Raw genomic sequence first — 19,824 nt, 5'->3', positions numbered from 1 at the left:
TGGAGCATGGTCTCTAGGTGCTCGGGCTTCAGTAGTTGCAGTGCATGGGCTCAATAGTTGTGGCTCGCGGACTCTAGAGCGCAGGCTCAGTAGTTGTGGTGCACGGGCTTAGTTGCTCTGCAGCATGTGGGATCTTCCTGGATCGGGGATCAAACCCATGTCCCCTGCATTGGCAGGCGGATTCTTAACCACTGTGCCACTAGGGAAGCCCCGGGATAAATTCTTGATAAACAGTTATGATGTAAGTCTTCTCTCTAGTTGTAATCTTTGTTAGTTTTATAGGGACTGGATATGTCATTATACAGTAGTTCTCATTTTAGGTATGGTTTGATCCAGAGACAAATGTTGTTGCCAGGACTTTTTTACATTTATTTTTTTAATTGAAGTATAGTTGATTTACAATATCAATTTCAGGTGTACAGCACAGTGATTCAGTATTTTTACAGATTACACTCCATTAATAGCTATAATGGCTATAATTCCCTGTGCTCTACACTATATCCTTGTTGCTTATCTATTTTATGCATAGTAGTTTGTATCTCTTAATCCCTTACCTCTGTCTTGCTCCACATCCCTGCACTCTGCTGTCTTACTTGCTGTTTTCATTTCACTGTGGTGGAAAGATGACTGCCAGCATCTCTAGTCCCACGTCCTTTCCAGGTTCTTGGCCAGTAGGGGGAAAAAAACCTCTCAACAATTTAATTTCTGGGTTTTCCAGGATCCTAATCATGTGTTATGGGCAGGGGGATGGAATGTGCTGATTGGCCTGATCTGAGTCAGGCGACCCTCCTTGGAGTTGGAGGTGGAGTTAATTCTACAGGAAGTATTATATAGATTGATAGCAGAGGAGAGTGGTTCTACAAAGGAATATCTGAGGGGTTTTTTGTTTGTTTGTTTGTTTTTGTTTTTTTTTGTTTCTTAAACCAAATAGGTGCTGGGCAGGGCAAAACAAAACAAAAGCAAAGCAAAAAATTATTTAATCTACTGTTATGTTTTAAAGCAGTTTTCTAAGAGCATTAGTACTGTTAACAAGAAAAACCAACCATTTTAGATTCTTTAGAGGCACCAGTTTACAATCATACTAATGAGTAATGCTTACTTTTTTACTTAAGCAAATGTTTCAGATCTACAACATATGGCAGTTAAGTCTTGTTTTAGAATTTATACTTGAGAGATTTGTAAAAGAAAAAAGTTAAGGAATTTAGGATCCTACTGGTCTTTTACCCACTGCCAACATTGCAGGTAGCAGAGTTGTGCTCTAGCTACATCTATCAATCCTCCAAATCAAAGCTGAGTAAGAAGATTTAATTTTATTTGTTAGTGAACGTTTTTAACCTTTATATAGAATGTTTTATAGGCAGTGTTTCAAAGACATTAAAGCCATGTTAATTCCAACTTAAAAATTAAAATCTATTCAGCTTTAGTTTTGGAGATAGGTGTTTTTAGAGCACAACTTGGATGCCTAAAGCTACTGCTGTAGAAAGATATGCAAAGAGCTTTTTATAACTGTGAAAGCTTAGAGCTTTGAGAAAGTATAAGGAGATTGGCTGGTAAAGAAGCTGCATGGAATGTTATCTTAATTATCTTAAGTAATTCCAGGGCTTCCCTGGTGGCGCAGTGGTTGAGAGTCCGCCTGCCGATGCAGGGGGACATGGGTTTGTGCCCCGGTCCGGGAGGATCCCACATGCCGCGGAGCGGCTGGACCCGTGAGCCATGGCCGCTGAGCCTGCGCATCCGGAGCCTGTGCTCCGCAACGGGAGAGGCCACAACAGTGAGAGGCCCACGTACCGCCAAAAAAAAAAAAAAAAAAGAGTAATTCCAAAGTCTGTGTAAATTTTAATTACTCCGTATTTTTACTTTTCTAAGATAATTGAGTCAGTTTAGATAATAAGACAGATTTGAATTTAACTATCTTTAGATGGGCCATTGAAGAGATAATCTGATATTTAATTTCTATTTAGACAAGGTCTAAAGCAGTGTATTTATGCTAGGTGGTGCCACCAGGCCACAAACTACCGCTAGATTGTATACCCTGGAGCAGTTAAAGGTAGATGAGTGCTGAGGATTTGTTGTAGTCCAGAAACACTGCTAAGATTTGAGCCCCCTTTCAGTTCTGAGGTCCATTCTTAGGTTTGAAGTGCTCTCTATTCTCCCACCATCTCGTGGGTGGGTGTCAGAATCTACTAAGGGTTCCAGGCCACTCAGGTTCATTGCAAGGCCTAGGTCATACCAAGACCTTCTTGACTGGGTTAATTCACTGGACGTATATTAATTCAGTCAAAAACCATTTATTGTGTTCCTGCTATTTGCTAGGCACTCATCTAGATGCTAGAGATACAACAGTAAATAAAATAAAGTCTCTCCTTTATAGAACTTATAGTCTAGTTGGGGAAGATTGACAAATATCTGGAACTATCCGTAATTCTATATTAGATATAATTATACATTGTTTTGTTCAAGTATAGATGTTCTGGGGAACTGAGAACCAGAGAGGATCCTTTAGGTCACCTTGATTTCTTTAATATTTCTTTGGATCATAGGGTAATATTTCAGGCAAAGGTGGGTGATATAGCCTAAGGCTGGTGGTAATTTTTGGTATTGCTATTGTATTTTGGACTAGGTTTAGTTGATTTAAACTTTTTCTTATTTATTTAACTTTATTTTTTGATTATGTAAATCATTCTTATGGTACAGAAGTTAAAACCACATAAATATCAGGGAAGTCTTGCTTTTATCTCTATTCCCTCCAACCTGTTCTCACCCCCATAGGTAATAATTTTTCTGCATTTCTGGTTTAACCTCCCAGTGTTTCTTTTTTTTTTTTTTTTTTTTTTCTTTTTGCGGTATGTGGGCCTCTCACTGTTGTGGCCTCTCCCGTTGCGGAGCACAGGCTCCGGATGCGCAGGCCCAGCGGCCATGGCTCACGGGCCCAGCCGCTCCGCGGCATATGGGATCCTCCCAGACCGGGGCACGAACCCGTATCCCCTGCATCGGCAGGCGGACTCTCAACCACTGCGCCACCAGGGAGGCCCCCAGTGTTTCTTTTTAATTGCATTAAAAAGAAACAGTTCAGTTAGAGAATCAGGAAGGAGGAATCTTCTCTCCTTAACTTTGAAGCATAAATGGATTTCCTTAAAGAGAGTAGTATTCTAGATTAAGGGGCTAGCATTAGCAAAAGCATGGAGCTAGGACCATGCATGATCTTTTTCATGGAACCTTAAGCAGTCATGAGTGACTAAGGGGTTGGGTATGTGGAAGATCTAGTGGGCAGTAAGGATAGGTTATGGAGAGGTCGGATTGCACAAGGCTTTGAAAGGAATAATGGGAAGTTTGTACTTTATGCTGGAGGCTTTGGGTAATGTTTTCAGGTTTTTGAATAGAGGACCAAGATTGGAATCTTACGGTAGAATAGATGTGATTGTTGTGTATAGGCAATTAATAGTTCCTGTCAATTTAAAATCTTGACTGAGAAGGTTGATGAATAATATATAGTAGAAAGAAATAGTTGCTGTAATCCAGGGTGTGAAATGGAAACCTTTGGCAGATTGTAGAAATATAAGTCTTTTAGAGTAAGCCCTAGGAACTTTTTGTAAGTACATTTGGGGCTTTTCGTATTAAACAAATTTATTAGACAATAACCTTCTCTGTCAAAGAATCTTAATATCTAGATTGGGAGAAAGGATTGGGTTGGTATGTGCATGGAAGGGAAGAACTGAACTTTTCTGGCTGACTGCACATGTAATTGAAGATGAACTTAGCAAAGTGGGCTTTCAGCCTGAAGGGAGAGCTTTAAGCATATTTTAAAACTGAGCCCATGGTTACTATTTTTAAGTCTCTGAAAATAATGATCTGACACAGGGAACTAGCTTTGTTGATTTCTACTGTTGCTTATGGAGCTTTGCCTTTCCAACACTTGTGACTCCAAGTAATTCATGCATCCTAGTTGGAGAAATTGTTGGGAAGGAGACCTGATTAGGAAATAGGGGCTGGTTAACTGCTGGTCAAGTGAGAATTTAAGCTGACAACAGTTGGGTTGGTTACTGGCTGGATGGAGTGAACAGTGAGTTATTGCTTTTATTTTTTGGCTTCGGCTTCTTTTCCTGGTTGTAATAGATGATCTGGCATCAGACTGAGCTAGCAACAGAGGTGTATGTATGTAATAATGGCTGATTTTCTGTTGGTGTGAGGTGGACCTTGCATGTCTACCAGCATCCTTCCGAAGGGAAAAAAGCAAATTACTATTATACTTAGTTTATGTTCCAGGAAATACTAATGCTATTCTACAGGTATATAGCATTGATATAACATATATGCTTTTCAAGAATGTTTCATATCTGTTATTTCATGCTCCCAACAACCTTGTAAATGATATAGGGCAGGAATAGTTCCTGTTTGACAGAAGAGATGCTGAGGCATAAATAAGAGACTGGGTTAAGGTTGCTGGCTCAACAAATAAACGACTGAGACAACTTACTGTATTTTATGTTTGAATTGTAACTTTCAGAAAGCTTTATAGGAGGAAAAAGCTGAATATTCCTCTTTTTTTGTTATTATTTTTCAGCGACGTCTTAGACATCTTCGGAACATTGCTGCCCGGAACATTGTTAATAGGAATGGCCATCAACTCCTTGATACCTACTTCACACTTCACTTGTGTAACACTGAAAAGGTATATAAAGGTAAGAGAATCTGGACTTGCCACCCACAGATCGTGGCATCTCATTTTTATTCTTCTGTAACACAAATGATTCTCAGTGCCTCTTGCTGGTATCGCTTATTAGAAAGCTAAGTTGTCATGCTGTCTGAAAATACTTCATGAGCAGTTGTTATACATATTGAAGAAACATGTCTTTTGGATAGTTCTTTCAGTTAACTAAGACTTACATTGATAAATTTATCATTCCCTTATGAATGTTGACGTTTAATATCTGTATTCCAGTAGCTGTCATTTAAAATAGGCTATTTGATGGGACTTCCCTGGTGGCGCAGTGGATAAGACTCCGTGTTCCCAATGCAGGGGGCCCAGGTTTGATCCCTGGTCAGGGAACTAGATCCCACATGCATGCCACAACTAAGAGTTCACATGCCACAACCAAGGAGCTGGCGAGGCACAACTAAGACCTGGCTCAACCAATAAATAAATAAATAAATAAAATAACTAAAACTTAAAAAAAATTTTTTTAATTTATGAAAAAAAAAGGTTATTTGAGGGACTTCCCTGGCAGTCCAGTAGTTAAGACTTTGCCTTCCAATGCTGGGGGTGTGGGTTCGATCGCTGGTGGGTGAGCTAAGATCCCACATGCTTCGCGGCCAAAAAACCAAAACATAAAATGGAAACAATATTGTACCAAATTCAATAAAGACTTTGTAAATGGTCCACATCAAAAAAATCTTAAAGAAAATAAGTAAATAAAATAGGTTATTTGAGTCCAGTATCCAGCACTAATTCGCTTTTCTTTAAAATATAATTGATTCCTTTAGTATTATGGTAAAATATGGACCTAGTTCATATCTTCTTATATCTGTACTACTTTGTGTATATGGGGTCATTTTTAGAAGAATGGCATGGTTTCTTTGAATTCAGTTCCACATTGAAATGTGGATTCTTCCATAAGTGATAATTCTAAGAGTACATCAGATATTTGATTCAAAATCACAAGCATCTTTTGAATACATATTGGATGAAAGGTACTTTGATATAATCAGTTGACCTGTGTTGGATGCTGTAAGAGAGGAAGCATGGTATAAGGACAGGAATATTGGATTAGGATTGAAACTACATTGATACTAGTGCTAGCTATTTCAGCTAGTATATAAGTATATACTAGCTGTATACTATACACTAAAGTAGCTATATGCTAGCTATGTGTTTTTTGGACAGAGATCATGGCTTTTTTAGCCTCACTTTTCCCATTTGTAAAGTGGAGATAATGAGGTCTTAAGAAGTCAGGCAAGACAGATTTTCATGAGCATCAACTGAGATAAGGTGGTAACACTTGGTAACATGTGAGTAAAGGTCTATTTATATTAATAAAAGGTGGCATTATTTTAATTTTTTTCTTTTTTTTGGCTGTGCTGCATGGCATGGGGGATCTTAATTCCCCGACCAGGAATCGAACCCGTGCCCCCTACATTAGAAGCACGGAGTCTTAACCGCTGGATCGCCAGGGAAGTCCCAGATGGCATTATTTTAAAAAGAGGTACTAAGGACTTATTTGAATTCTGTCCTGTGGCAAAGATGAAAAATTCAAATGACATTTTATGTTTTTGGTTTTAATTACTTTTAAAAATTGTTATTAAAGCAGTAGTTGTTTAACAACTTTTTTCTTTTTTAAATTTCAATACCAGTATATGCTAATTTAAAAATTTAATCAGAAATTATATAGAGTAGAACCCCCCCTTCATATACAAATGACATTAAAGTAATTTCGAAGGGTAAAAAAAAAGGACTCTAAATTCCGCCATTTTTACATAGTTTTATTTCATTCTTACTTTTGATTCTAACCATTGCATATTTTTAAAACAATTGTATTAATCTGAACGAGTAACACTAGTTACTATAACAAATACCACAAGTCACTCAGTGACTTGACATAATAAATTTCTTAAACACTAAGTTCAATGTAGGTGTTTTTTTTTCCAATAATAATTATAAGTATTTATTAAGAAGTAAGGAAATTTAGACTTAAATCTAAAGTCTCCCAGTTCTTGAGCAGCAAACGATAGCTAGAAAGCAGGCTTTTCACAAGTATAATCAGTTCTTCAATTTATTTGCTTTTCACTTTTCACTGGAAGGCATAATGTGGTTTGCAGAAGCAGACAAATATTTATTTATTTATTAGCATTTAAACATATTATCTAATTTATTTATGTTTTAACATCTTTATTGGAGTATAATTGCTTTACAGTGTTGTGTTAGTTTCTGCTGTATAACAAAGTGAATCAGCTATATGTATACATATATCCCCATATCTCCTCCCTCTTGCGTCTCCCTCCCACTCTCCCTATCCCACTCCTCTAGGTGGTCACAAAGCACGGAGCTGATGTCCTGTGCTATTCGACTGCTTTCCACTAGCTATCTGTTTTAATGTAGGTATTCTTTATCAGACATTGGCTTGGCAGCTGTCCTCTAAGTGGTGACTCAGGTATCCAGGCTCCTTCTATTTTGGAATGATGCTTCTTATATGGCAAAAGCAAGGGATTATTTGAAGGAGATTTTTTTTTTTCTTTCGATACGCGGGCCTCTCACTGTTGTGGCCTCTCCCATTGCGGAGCACAGGCTCCGGACGCGCAGGCTCAGCGCCATGGCTCACGGGCCCAGCCACTCCACGGCATGTGGGATCTTCCCAGACCAGGGCACGAACCCGTGTTCCCTGCATCGGCAGGCGGACTCTCAACCACTGTGCCACCAGGGAAGCCCCGAGGGAGATTTTTTTAATGGAAATGGTCCACGTGAATTCCACGACATTCCATTAGCTGTATATCAGTTGTGTCATCCTTTTTAGATGAACAGGGGACTGAGAAATGTTGTCTTCCTATGTGTCCAGAAGAAAAATGAAAGTTTGGTCACTATTTGTTCGAAGGATGTAAGCATTTTTGCAGATCTTAATGCGTTTGGTCTGCTGCTTACTAATTGGTTTTATCACTAGTAATATATGACAGTACTTAACATTTTTGATAGGTTTCTATATAATCAGTTCTTGGTTATTATCTTGGTTAGAACTTCTGTGTCCTTGCTCCATTGTTATGTCTGATAATAGTTACTAATATTGAACTTGGTACATTTTAGGTATTTGGTAAATGATAGCAATTATTATTGGAATTGTAATGTTAACAAGCGTAATAGTAGTTTCCAAAAAGAGTAGTTATGGGACTGGTTGATGACCATGATGTTGAAAACTTGTCTAAGAGGGGACTTCCCTGGTGGTCCAGTGGGTGAGACTCCATTCTCCCAATGCAGAGGGCCTGGGTTTGATCCCTGGTTGGGGAACTAGATCCTGCATGCATGCCACAATTAAGAAGTCTGCATGCCCCGACAAAGATCCCGCATGCCACAACTAAGACCCTGCACAGCCAAAATAAATAAATAAAAATATAAAAAAAGGGAAAAAAACTTGTCTAAGAGATATGATGAAAGCAAAGTGATTTTTTTTGTTCCTTTTTTTTGGTCTTCTTCTCTAGCTCTGTTTGTTTCTTGAGCTTAGAAGTTATTATGGACTGTTTCTTGAAGTTATTTCAATAAAATGATTGTTAACACAGGGAATAGTTGGTTTCAGACCACAGGGAAGTCCCGTGTCTAGTAGTGGTATTTAGTCTGTCACTAACTGGCAAGTCCTTTGACTGGGGCATTTAGTTCCTCTTGTGTGCCGTTAGCTAATTTATCTCTAAAATGAGAGGACTGATGACTTCTGAGGCTTCCTACTGCTCCAAAATGTCATGGTTGAATGAAGTCTATTATGTCTTCTTTTTAGGCCCACATGTTATGCTCTATAACTTTTAACTACCATAGGAGGAGCAGGAAGCTCTTTCCTTAGTAGACTAATTAATACCACCTTATGTTCTTGGACCTGTGATGATAAACATGAATATTCAGTGCATGATCATTATGTGGCCCTTGGTGTAGGATGACCACGACGGAAGGCCTATGGGCTTTTCTTACAAAGACACCTGTACCACCTGTCTAGTGGCATCATTTCTCAGTTTCAAAAGAAGTTTTTTTTTTTAATTAGAAGAATATCTGAAATGCTGATTTCTAAGTTATTCTTTTATTTCAGCTGAATTCACAGGAGAGCATAAGAAGTTACATGTGAGTTTTTTTGATTTTTGACATTTTTTTAATGCTCTTAGGAGATGGTCTATTTTTCAGGTAGTTCAAATTGAACACCATTTATTACATTCCCAGAGAACAAAGCTTTGTGTTAATGGATGAGGAGCTAGGTTCTAATCCTGGTTCCCTCTTAAACTTGGAAGTTTTGTATAATCAAGTTTGTTCTTCATCCACAGTTATTTTCTCACCCATGAAATGTGAGCACCTGTCCTTTCCTGGAATACCAACCACTTATTTTGAATACATCAGAAGACAACCTCTTTATAACCCAATTTGGTGATCTCATGAATGTCTCATAGTTTTAAATATCGCTTATCACCCTAACAACTCACAAATGTATATCTTTAGCTTCAGGCTCCCCCCTGAACTCATGCTCATGTATTCAGTTGCCTACTCTACATCTCCATTTGGAGTCTAGTAGATACCTTAAACTTGATATATTCAGCATTGAGATTCTGATGTTCCAGCTCTGATCTACCTCCTGTATTCGTCCTTTTATCAGAAAATGACAACTCTATCCTTCTATTTCCTTGGCCAAAAACCTTGGAATCATCCTGGATTGTCCTCTTTTATATTCCACATTCCATCTTTCAGCAAATACTTTTGGTTCTTACTACCAAAATGTATCCATAATCTTTTCCCTTCTTACTACCTCCCAACCACTATCATCTCTTGCCTGAGTTTGTTGAAGTAGACTTCTAACAGGTCTGCCTGCCCACTCACTCTTTCTAGTGTGATCTCAACCGAGAGCCTATTAAAATCAAAGTGAGGTCATGTTATTCCTCCCCTCAAAACCCTCCAGTGGCTTCTCATTTCATTCAGAGTAAAAGCCAAAGTTCTTTTGGTTTCCTAGGCCTTTCATGATATGGCCGTCTGTGACCTCCTTCTACTCTTCTAGTTGTCTCTGTTCCCACCCAACTGCCCTTGTTGCTGTTCCTTGAATTCATCAAGTTGACTTCAGTTTAAAGGCCTCTGCACTGGCTGTTTCTTTGGCCTGGGCACTCTTTCCTCCTGATAGCCACATGACTAGCTCCTCTGCCTTCTTTCAGGTCTTTAATCCAAATGTTTTCTCAGAGTAACTCTCCTTGATCACTGGCTAACCCCTTTTAAAAATTGTGACTATTCTCCTCTCTGTCTTTTGTGCTTTATTTTTCTCCACAATACTCCAGATTGTCTGACATAACTGTATGTTTAATTATTTGGCTAACGCATGTCCTCTTCACCAGAATGTAAGCTCCATATGGGCAGAAATTTTTAGGTCAGTTTTGTTCACTGCACTATTTCCAGTACTTGGAACAATACTTGGCACAAAGTAAGCCCCCAAATATTTTCATTTAACTTTTTGACTAGCTAATGCTGTCCATGGTTCAAAATATATATAAAGGTTTATATTAAAATCTTCCTTTCACCTGTCCCATCTCCCTAGTTTTTCACCCCACCGTTGTTTATCTTTACTGAGATTCCTGATGCAAATGCAAGTAAAAATAATACCAAATTTTATATATTATATATATATATATATATCTGTGCCTTGTATTTTTTTTTTTGTGGTACGCGGGCCTCTCACTGTTGTGGCCTCTCCCGTTGCGGAGCACAGGCTCCGGACGCGCAGCCTCAGCAGCCATGGCTTACGCGCCCAGCCGCTCCACGGCATGTGGGATCTTCCCGGACTGGGACACGAACCCGTGTCCCCTGCATCGGCAGGCGGACTCTCAACAACTGTGCCACCAGGGAAGCCCCATATGTACATTTATGTAGTCAATTTATGATTGGCATTGGTTAACCATTTGGGAAAAAATGAAAAGAACAATACTTAGGGTTGCCTAGTGTTAAGTGGGATTGTAAAGTGGTACAATATTTTTAGAGAACAATTTGGCAATATCTATCAAATTCAAACTGTATTTTTCCTTTTATCTTGCAATTTTACTCTTAAAAGTTTATCTTATAGATTCAAGTGTCTTAGGGTATATATCTTTCAAAGATTAATTTATAATATTACTTGAAATATCCAAAAATTAGCAGTAACTTAAATGTTCATCAATAGAAGTTTCCTTTTAAAAACAATTAGAATTATCCCTTCTCTTAATTAAAATAATTGTTCAAAATAGAAAAATTAGAAAACTGCCAAGCAAAGAATAACAGTAAGCAGCCTAACCCTATCACTTAAAATAAATGTTGTAAACATAATTGTAAAACTTTGGATCCTGTTGTAAATTCTCTCATAGAACCTATTTTTTTTCACTCATTGTGACTATCTCACCACAAAATAGAATGATTCTTCTTCTTCTTATTTATTTTTTAAGGGAAGATAAGCATAGAGTAATGTAGATGGTATGTTTTGTCAAGAAATATTTTAACCAAGAGAGCTTGCCCATAAAAATTTTATATCCAGGTCCACTTTTCCTTTACTGCTTGATGGTTCCCCAACTTCAGTCCTGTGCACTACTTCGACAAGTTTCACTGTCTTGGAGTTTCATCTATAATGCTGCATACTTAACATATTTTTAAAAGTTAATTATTTCTAAACTCAGGTCTAAGCATAATCTATGAAGTTGTTGATTCAAGAAAAGATTTGTTGAGTGCCTACCCTGTGCCAGGAGTAGTTTTACATGCTGAGGAGACAGCAGTTACACAAAAACAAATGTTACTGTCCTTATGGAGCTTACAACTAGGGGGTGGGTAGATGAGACAGACATTGCAATATGTTAGAAAAAAATACAGTTTGTTCATGTATCACCTAAAATGGTCTCATATATCAGTGGTATGTGCATCACCCTTGGGAAATATTGCCCTATAGCAACATAAGGATACAGGGTCCTTGTAGGCTCTGCGTTGACAGAGCACCGCGGAAGTGACTTCGGCAGGGTCAGCAGAGGGAATGTTGGAGGGTTGTTAAGAATGTCTGTCTGAACCTCTGACACAGTCTCTCTTTTGTTTGTATCTTCAGGTTTTGTAACATTGACACTGTAAATGAAGGTCTGTAGAATCATGAAATTTTAGTGCTTAGAGGACCTTGATTATTAGTCTGATTGTCAGAATTGTCTAATGAAGAAATGGGCTCAGGGAAATGAGAAGCAGAATGTTAATGACAAGTAGAACTAGAACTTAGGTTCCCTGGTTGCTAGATGAGTGTTCTTTCCATAGTACTACAATGGATAATTATTGGAGATGTTTGAGAAAAACAGAGAGTATAGAATTGTCTGTAGACAATGGCAGTTGGTAAGGGAGAATGAACTCTGAGTTTTTAAGGGCTTACCTTAGAATCTGGGGTAAAAGGAGCCAGTAAGGGAAAAATCACTAAATTAAATCTTAACAGATTTTGACCTTTCTTTACTAATGTTTTTTTCCCTTTAAAACAACAAGGTCCTACTGTGTAGCACAGGGAACTATATTCAATATCCTATAATAAACCATAATGGGAAAAGAATATGTATATATATGTACAACTGAATCACTTTGCTATACATCAGAAACTAACACAACATTGTAAATCAACTATCCTTCAGTTAAAAAAAACTTTTATTTAATCATTATTTCTATTTTAATTTAATTTTTTGCAGAGAAATATATGTAGAGAATAGATACCTTGAAAATGTTTTAAGTGTTTTTACTAGAGCATATGTAAAAAAATTTGTAGGATTAAGAGTTAGTGAGCTTATTTTCTTCCACGTCACTTATTGTTCTTTTTCTTCTTTTCCAGAATTTTATAGGAGTGAAGTGATTAAGAATTCCTTGGTAAGTTGGCTTTTTGACAGGTACATATGACTAAGCCTATAACTCCTATTTTAGAAAATGCTGAGACATAAAATAAGTTGAAGTTCAGTTTTGGTATTATGATAATTCTGCAGTTAAATCTTCTGCTCAGTTATTGCTTAAATCTTCATTGATTTGTTCATTGTTGTATCTCTAGTGCTTAGAGCATGCCTGGAACAAAGTAGTTGCTTGATAAATATTTGCTGAGTGAAATGATATTTTTTCTGTTAAAAACTTGTGTTTTGGGCCTCCCTGGTGGCGCAGTGGTTGAGAGTCCGCCTGCCGATGCAGGGGACACGGGTTCGTGCCCCGATCCCGGAGGATCCCACATGCCGCGGAGCGGCTGGGCCCGCGAGCCATGGCCGCGGGGCCTGTGTGTCCGGAGCCTGTGCTCCGCAACGGGAGAGGCCACAGCAGTGAGAGGCCCGCGTACAGCAAAAAAAAAAAAAAAAAACTTGTGTTTTTTTTTTAACTCATTCTATAATTTTGTCACTTCTATTACTATTGAGTTTTTTTTAAAAAAATAAATAATTAATTAATTTTATTTTTGGCTGCGTTGGGTCTTTGTTGCTGCGCACCGGCTTTCTCTAGTTGCGGTGAGCGGGGGCTACTCTTCGTTGCGGTGCATGAGCTTCTCATTGTGGCTTTTCTCATTGTGGAGCACGGGCTCTAGACGTGCGGGCTTCAGTAGTTGTGGCACACGGGCTCAGTAGTTGTGGCTCGTGGGCTCTAGAGCGCAGGCTCAGTAGTTGTGGCGCATGGGCTTAGTTACTCCGTGGCATGTGGGATCTTCCCGGACCAGGGCTCGGACCCGTGCCCCTGCATTGGCAGGCGGATTCTTAACCACTGCACCACCAGGGAAGTCCCCTGTCGAGGTTTTTGACTATTTGACTTACCAAACATGATAATAAATTATACCTTTGTATGTAGTTCTTAAGAATTTTATGTCTAGGGCCATTGCATAGGCTCCTTCCACTTGTTTTTTGGCGATAGCATTGCTCAGAAAGTTGGAAATGTCCTACTTTTGATAATGGGTACACAAGATATTTGCATAAATGGCTCAATTTATTTGGCCATGTTGATAAAAAGAAGAGCTTTTTGGTACTGATAATATCCTTTTAACAGTCCAAGACCATCCTGGATTCGGCCCCTGTCCACCTTTTCAACCTCATCTGCTAACAGTTTTCTTCACTCATTGTGTTCCAGGCTTACCTCATTTTTCCAGTGCTTCAAACATGCCAGACTTGTCTTGTTCCTTATGCCACAGCACCTGTTTCCCCACTTCTTCACTTGGCTGAATACTCCTTTGAAGTCTGAGCTATGTCACTTCAGCCAGGCCTTCTATGACTATTCTATCTAAAGTAGTTCCCTTTCCACTCTTTTTTTTTTTTTCGTTACACGGGCCTCTCACTGTTGTGGCTTCTCCCGCTGTGGAGCACAGGCTCTGGACACGCAGGCCCAGCGGTCATGGCTCAACGGGCCCAGCCGCTCCGCGGCATGCGGGATCTTCCTGGACCGGGGCACGAACCCACGTCCCCTGCATCGGCAGGCAGACTCCCAACCACTGCGCCACCAGGGAAGCCCCTTTTCCACTCTTTTTTACATCACCCTGTTTTGTTTTTTTTAGAGCATTTGTCACTGTTGGAAACTCTTGTCCATTTATCTATTATCTGTCTCCCACCTACAAGAACGCAAGTTTCATGAGAGCAGGAACCTTGCCAGTCTTGTTCTCCTCTGAAACCCTGGAGTCTAGAATATTGTAGATGCTCAGTGAATATTTGTTAGATGAATAAATGGATATCAGTGATGTGTTATATTTACAGAATCCTTTTACATATGTTGTCTCATTTTGATCCTTAGAACAACTTGTAAGGTAGAGGGGGTAGATCTTAAGAAACTGACATCCAGAGACTCAGTGATTTTTGCAGAGTCACACAACTGAGGGACCAGAACCCCAGGTCCAGACCTTCCATCTTCAAGTCTCTACTACTCTTTCCTCTTCATCAAGCTGTCTTCACTGCTCAGCTTGCGGGATCTTAGTTTCCCCACCAGGGATTGAACCCGCGCCCTCGGCAGTGAAAATGTAGAGTCCTAACTACCGGACCACCAGGGAGTTTCCTATATAGGATTTTTTGTTTCAATTTAAATCAAGAGATACATTTTAAATGGCAGACTGAGCACACGTAGTGCCAACAGTGGGCCTAGCTCGAAAGAACTGATACTAAGAACAACTATTTTTAAGGTTGTGCATTTAGAGACAGTGACACCTGATGACTGCCACCTGGTGGTCAAAGAGTGTAGGACCTTATTCATTTTAACATTTCTAAAGTCAGAATTTATCTTACAGTGGAAGAAAAATGCTTGTTAGAATTGATGCTAAATTGGAATATGTTAGATGGTAATAAATATAATGTAGTAAAATAAAGCAGTATAATGGAGTATCTGGCAGGGGTGGTTGCTGAATTTCTATGGCAGTCACATAGAAGATCTCATCTGAGCAGACACCTGAAAAAAGTGAGGGAACATACTGTGGACATAAGTGGGGAAGACTGTTTCAGGCCAAGAATCAGGAAAGTATGAAGGTAGGCGTGTACTTGAGGTTTTTAAGGAATGGCTAAGAAGTTAGTATGGCTGGAGTGAAGTGAGTGGTTTGAGATTTTGCTCAGCAAGCATGACAAAGACAGGGGTAGGGGAACTGAGGATCAGGGCAGCAGAGGAAGTGACCTGGAGAGACAGCAGGTGATAGTCAAGGGGTGGGTGGCATGAGGATGAGATTTTGGGAGGTAACAAAATTGGAAGCATCTAGTGGACAAGGACCCCCAACTTACTCATTTTTCTGTTTTCCAATGTCCCTAGCACAGTGAAGTCCAGTAAGTATCTACTGCAGTAACTGGAATAATCCACCGTTGATAGGCTGGATGGTGGAGATGTGACTCCAAATGATACATCAGAGTCCTGATTTCTTCTCAGATATATTTAGCATAGAACGATTAATGGTGAATATATAGTTCGACTTTTTTATCTCTGGCTTCAAGCTAACCATACCCTCCAAACCATTTGTTAACTTTCGGGAACTTTTTTTTTTTTTTTTTTTTTGGTTCTGGGGGAAGTTAGATCCTTAATATTATCAAAGGGCCATTGGTTAATTTAAACAAATAATTGAAGCAATAAGAATGAAAGTAACTAAATTCTCTCAATTGGATTTTGTACATACACAAAAGTAGAGGTGAATCGTGTAATGAACCCACATGCACCATCTTTAACAATTATAAAGTTAGTTATTAGTTTTGTTTTTTTTTTTTTTTTTTACAAAAAAGGAGTTTTTACTTTTATTAGAAAATTAAACATCTCGTGGTGGGAGGAAGAAGAGTGATAGCTAGTTCATATGTGTTTTGAAATATCTCTGTATGTGTGTTTCTTTAATAAACAGTTAACTACCCACTTGTGATTCAGGTAGTTTATTGGATGCATTGTATACGTTGTTTCTTATCCTGATAGCAATGCTACAAGGTAGGAGATATTCCTGTTTTCTAGTTAAGGAAACCAGGGTTCAGAGAGGTTGAGGAATTTACTCCAGGTCGCAAAGCTGGTGGTGACTGGTAGAACCGAGGTGCGAGAGCGCGAGAGCTCTGCTCTTTCACAGCACTGTGCTGCCTCCATTACATCAGTGATGGGCCTGGTAAGTGAATAAACAAAGTTCGAGCAGCGGTCCCCAACCTTTTTGGCACCAGAGACCAGTTTCTTGGAAGATAGTTTTTCCACGGACTGGGGGGTGGGGGTGGAGGGATGGTTTTGGGATGATTCAAGTGCATTACATTTATTGTGCACTTTATTTCTATTATTATTACATTGTAATATATAATGAAATAATTATACAAGTCACCATAATGCAGAATCGGTGGGAGCCCTAAGCTTGTCTTCCTGCAACTAGATGGTCTCATCCGGGGGTGATGGGAGACAGTGACACCCGAATGTTGCTTATGTGTGTTGCTTATGTCCAGTCTACTCCGTAAGATGCAGCTTAATTGTCATTTGCCACTCACTGACAGGGTTTTGATATGAGTCTGCAGGCAGTTGATTTATTATGTCTCTGTGCAGTCAAACCTCTCTGCTAATGATAATCTATATTTGCGGCCGCTCCCGAGCACTAGCATCACTGCCTCAGCTCCACCTCAGATCATCAGACATTAGATTCTCATAAGGAGCGCGCAGCCTAGATCCCTCTCATGCACAGTTCACAGTAGGGTTTGCGTTCCTATGAGAATCTAATGCCACTGCTGATCTGACAGGAGGCGGGGCTCAGGCAGTAATGTGATGTAATGGGGAGCGGCTATAAATATAGATGAAGCTTCACTTGCTTGCCCGATGCTCATCTCCTGCTGTGTGGCCTGGTTCCTAACAGGCCACGGACTGGTACCAGGCTATGGCCTGGGGGTTGGAGATCATGTATTTTTAGGGAAAGCATGTGACAGAGTTATCAGAACCAAAACTTCTGTTGGAATTGTGACTGCCTGAGATATTTTTAAATCTTTGGGAAAAAAGTGAACAATATAAATACTTTTTATGAGTTACTGGCCTGAGGGATTCCCAAACAAGTATGTGTTCTAGTTGAATTGTGAATGAATGAATTAACATTTCATCTGTGTGTGTGTGTGTGTGTGTGTGTGTGAGAGAGAGAGAGAGAGAGAGAGAGAGAGAGAGAGAGAGAGAGAGAGGGAGGGAGAGGGAGTTGGCTCCTCTTGCTTATGCCATCTTATCTTACCTTGTGTTAAACTTCATCATCATTTTCTAACCTCTGTCTGATCAATTACATAATTTGGAGAGAGTCTAAGATAATTGACACATGCAATTACAGGACCAGGGAAGAACAGGATTCTATGGAAACATGTAGGAGTATCATTTATCTCAGTTTGAGGAGGGTGATTAGGAAATGTTTCTAACAATAAGCAATTTCTAAGTTGAGACATGAAGGATGAATAAAGGTGAATGAGAGAGGGGGAAGAGAGTTTATTGGGCTGAGGAATAACTACTACTTATAAATTTAGTATGCAATTCCTGAGAGTTATCTTGTATGTTCTGGGAAAATTGGAACAGCTTTTATGAATTCTTAGTCATGTTTCTTGTGACCATACATTTGCTATTGAGTGATAAAAATAGTGATAACTTGTTTGTGTTTTGAAATTTTTCTATATATGTGTGTTTCTTTAATAAATAAGAAGTATCAATTGAGCAGTGTTTTAGAGAAGTTGCCCAGGTAATAAATAATAATTTTAGATTCTCCTGGAGGTAAACTTTTCAAAGCTATAAATATCCTAATATTCTGCCACTGTACTTTCAGTGAATAAGATGCAGGTCCCTAAATGATGTTAGTATACTTGAATAATTTGTTCCATCTAGAAAATGGGCTGATATGTATAGGTTAAATATAAATCAAAATCATCTGGATTAAAAAAAATTTTTAATTTTTTTAAAATTTTATTTATTTATTTAACTTTTGGCTGCGTTGGGTCTTCGTTGCTGTGTGCAGGCTTTTTCTAGTTGCGGTGAGCAGGCTTCTCATTGTGGTGGCTTCTCTTGATGTGGAGCACGGGCTCTAGGCGCGCGGGCTTCAGTAGCTGTGGCACGTGGGCTCAGTAGTTGTGGCTTGTGGGCTCTAGAGCACAGGCTCAGTAGTTGTGGTGCATGGGGTTAGTTGCTCCATGGCATGTGGGATCTTTACGGACCAGGGCTCGAACCCGTGTCCCCTGCATTGGCGGGCGGATTCTTAACCACTGCACCACCAGGGAGGTCCCATGGATTTTTATAATAACATTATCGGGCAGTAGAGTTTTTGAATGTGTGGCAGACTGTATCTGTATCTGAAAGGACCAGCTCAGGAATGATTGCTCATTGTCTGGCAGCTATTTTATAAAAGCATAAAGGAAGGTCATTGTAATGAGAGGATTGACAACAGGCTCTACTGTATTAACGTTGTATTGGTTTAGAACAGAAGCCCAGGCCATCTATTCAACCACAAGAAACAACTTCAAAAGACTACTTCCCTTACAAAGGTTTTTAATTAGTTTTAGAATGAAGTATTTATGAATAACTAATATAATAACTGCCCCCCAAATCATCCCACCCCTTATGCAATATGACCCTTTAGATACAATCACCAGGTCTTTCTTTTTTTCACTTTGGAAAGGGGTGGTTATTTCATGCTTTTTCTGCTGAGGATTTGAAATTATACTCATTCATATTTTAGAGCACATATATTGATACTTTTGTTGAGAGGTGATCTTACACATAGCGGAGTAAGTGGCTGTCTTTTCAAGTGGTTGTAATCTTCCAACTCCTGCTCTTTAGGCTTTAGGGCCTGAAATGACATCGTGAAGAGATAGCTTTATTTGTTTTACTTCTGTAGGTGCCTCTCTGTAAGATGCTGTATTTTTTCCATTATTGGGTCTTTAAAAATTTTTGTTTTATTACTTTGTATTGAGATATAGCACATATTACAGTAAAGGGCACAAATAATAACCTGATGACTCTTCAAAGGGAACGGATCATTTAACCAGATCAAGAAGCAGAACATTATCTTGTGTTCTCCCTCTAGTTACTACCTCCTCCCAAGGAGCACCACTATCTTGACCATAGATTAGTTCTGCTTGTTATTGAACTTTTGTATGGCGTATGCTTTTTTGCTTAGCATATTTGTGAGATTCATACACATTATTCATTAATTCTATGTGTACGTGTCCTTTGGTGAATATGTGTATGTATTTCTGTTAGGTATATCATTAGGAGTGGAATTAAGTGCCGGCTCATAGGTTATTTTCAGCTTTAGTAGATACTGCTAAATAGTTTTTCAAAGTGTTTGTGCCAGTTACATCCCTATCAGCAGTGTGAGGTATTTAGTTGCTCTACATTCTTGTCCAAACTTGGTATTATCTGTTTTGAAAATTTTAGCCATTCTGGTGGGATAGTGGTATTGTATTATGATTTTAATTTACATTTCCTCATATACTATTCTGATGGATCACCTTTTCCAGTGTTTATTGGCCGTTTAGATATTCTTTTTAAAATAAATTTTTTGGCCACGCTGTGCAGCATGCTAGGTCTTAGTTTCCTGGACCGGGGATTGAACCCATGCCCCCTGCAGTGGAAGCACAGAGTCTTAACCACTGGACCACCAGGGAAGTCCCTACATATTCTTTTTTTATTATTTATATTTTTATTTTTATGAAGTGTCTGTTCTGGAGAAACAT

At 39.0% G+C, this 19,824-nt stretch overlaps 1 protein-coding gene across 1 annotated transcript in view; it reads left to right on the top strand.

Moving 5' to 3' along the window:
• UVRAG (UV radiation resistance associated) overlaps positions 1 to 19,824 on the top strand; it is a 361,815-nt gene that overhangs the window by 67,204 nt on the left and 274,787 nt on the right. Inside the window, 2 exon segments of the mRNA XM_060104362.1 lie at positions 4,562 to 4,679; positions 12,528 to 12,562. Of these exon segments, the coding sequence (XP_059960345.1) occupies positions 4,562 to 4,679; positions 12,528 to 12,562 (153 nt within the window).

This window comes from Mesoplodon densirostris, chromosome 7 (genome assembly GCF_025265405.1).
Source record: "Mesoplodon densirostris isolate mMesDen1 chromosome 7, mMesDen1 primary haplotype, whole genome shotgun sequence".
Classification (NCBI taxonomy): domain Eukaryota; kingdom Metazoa; phylum Chordata; class Mammalia; order Artiodactyla; family Ziphiidae; genus Mesoplodon; species Mesoplodon densirostris.
This window is presented reverse-complemented; position numbering and strand designations above follow the sequence as displayed.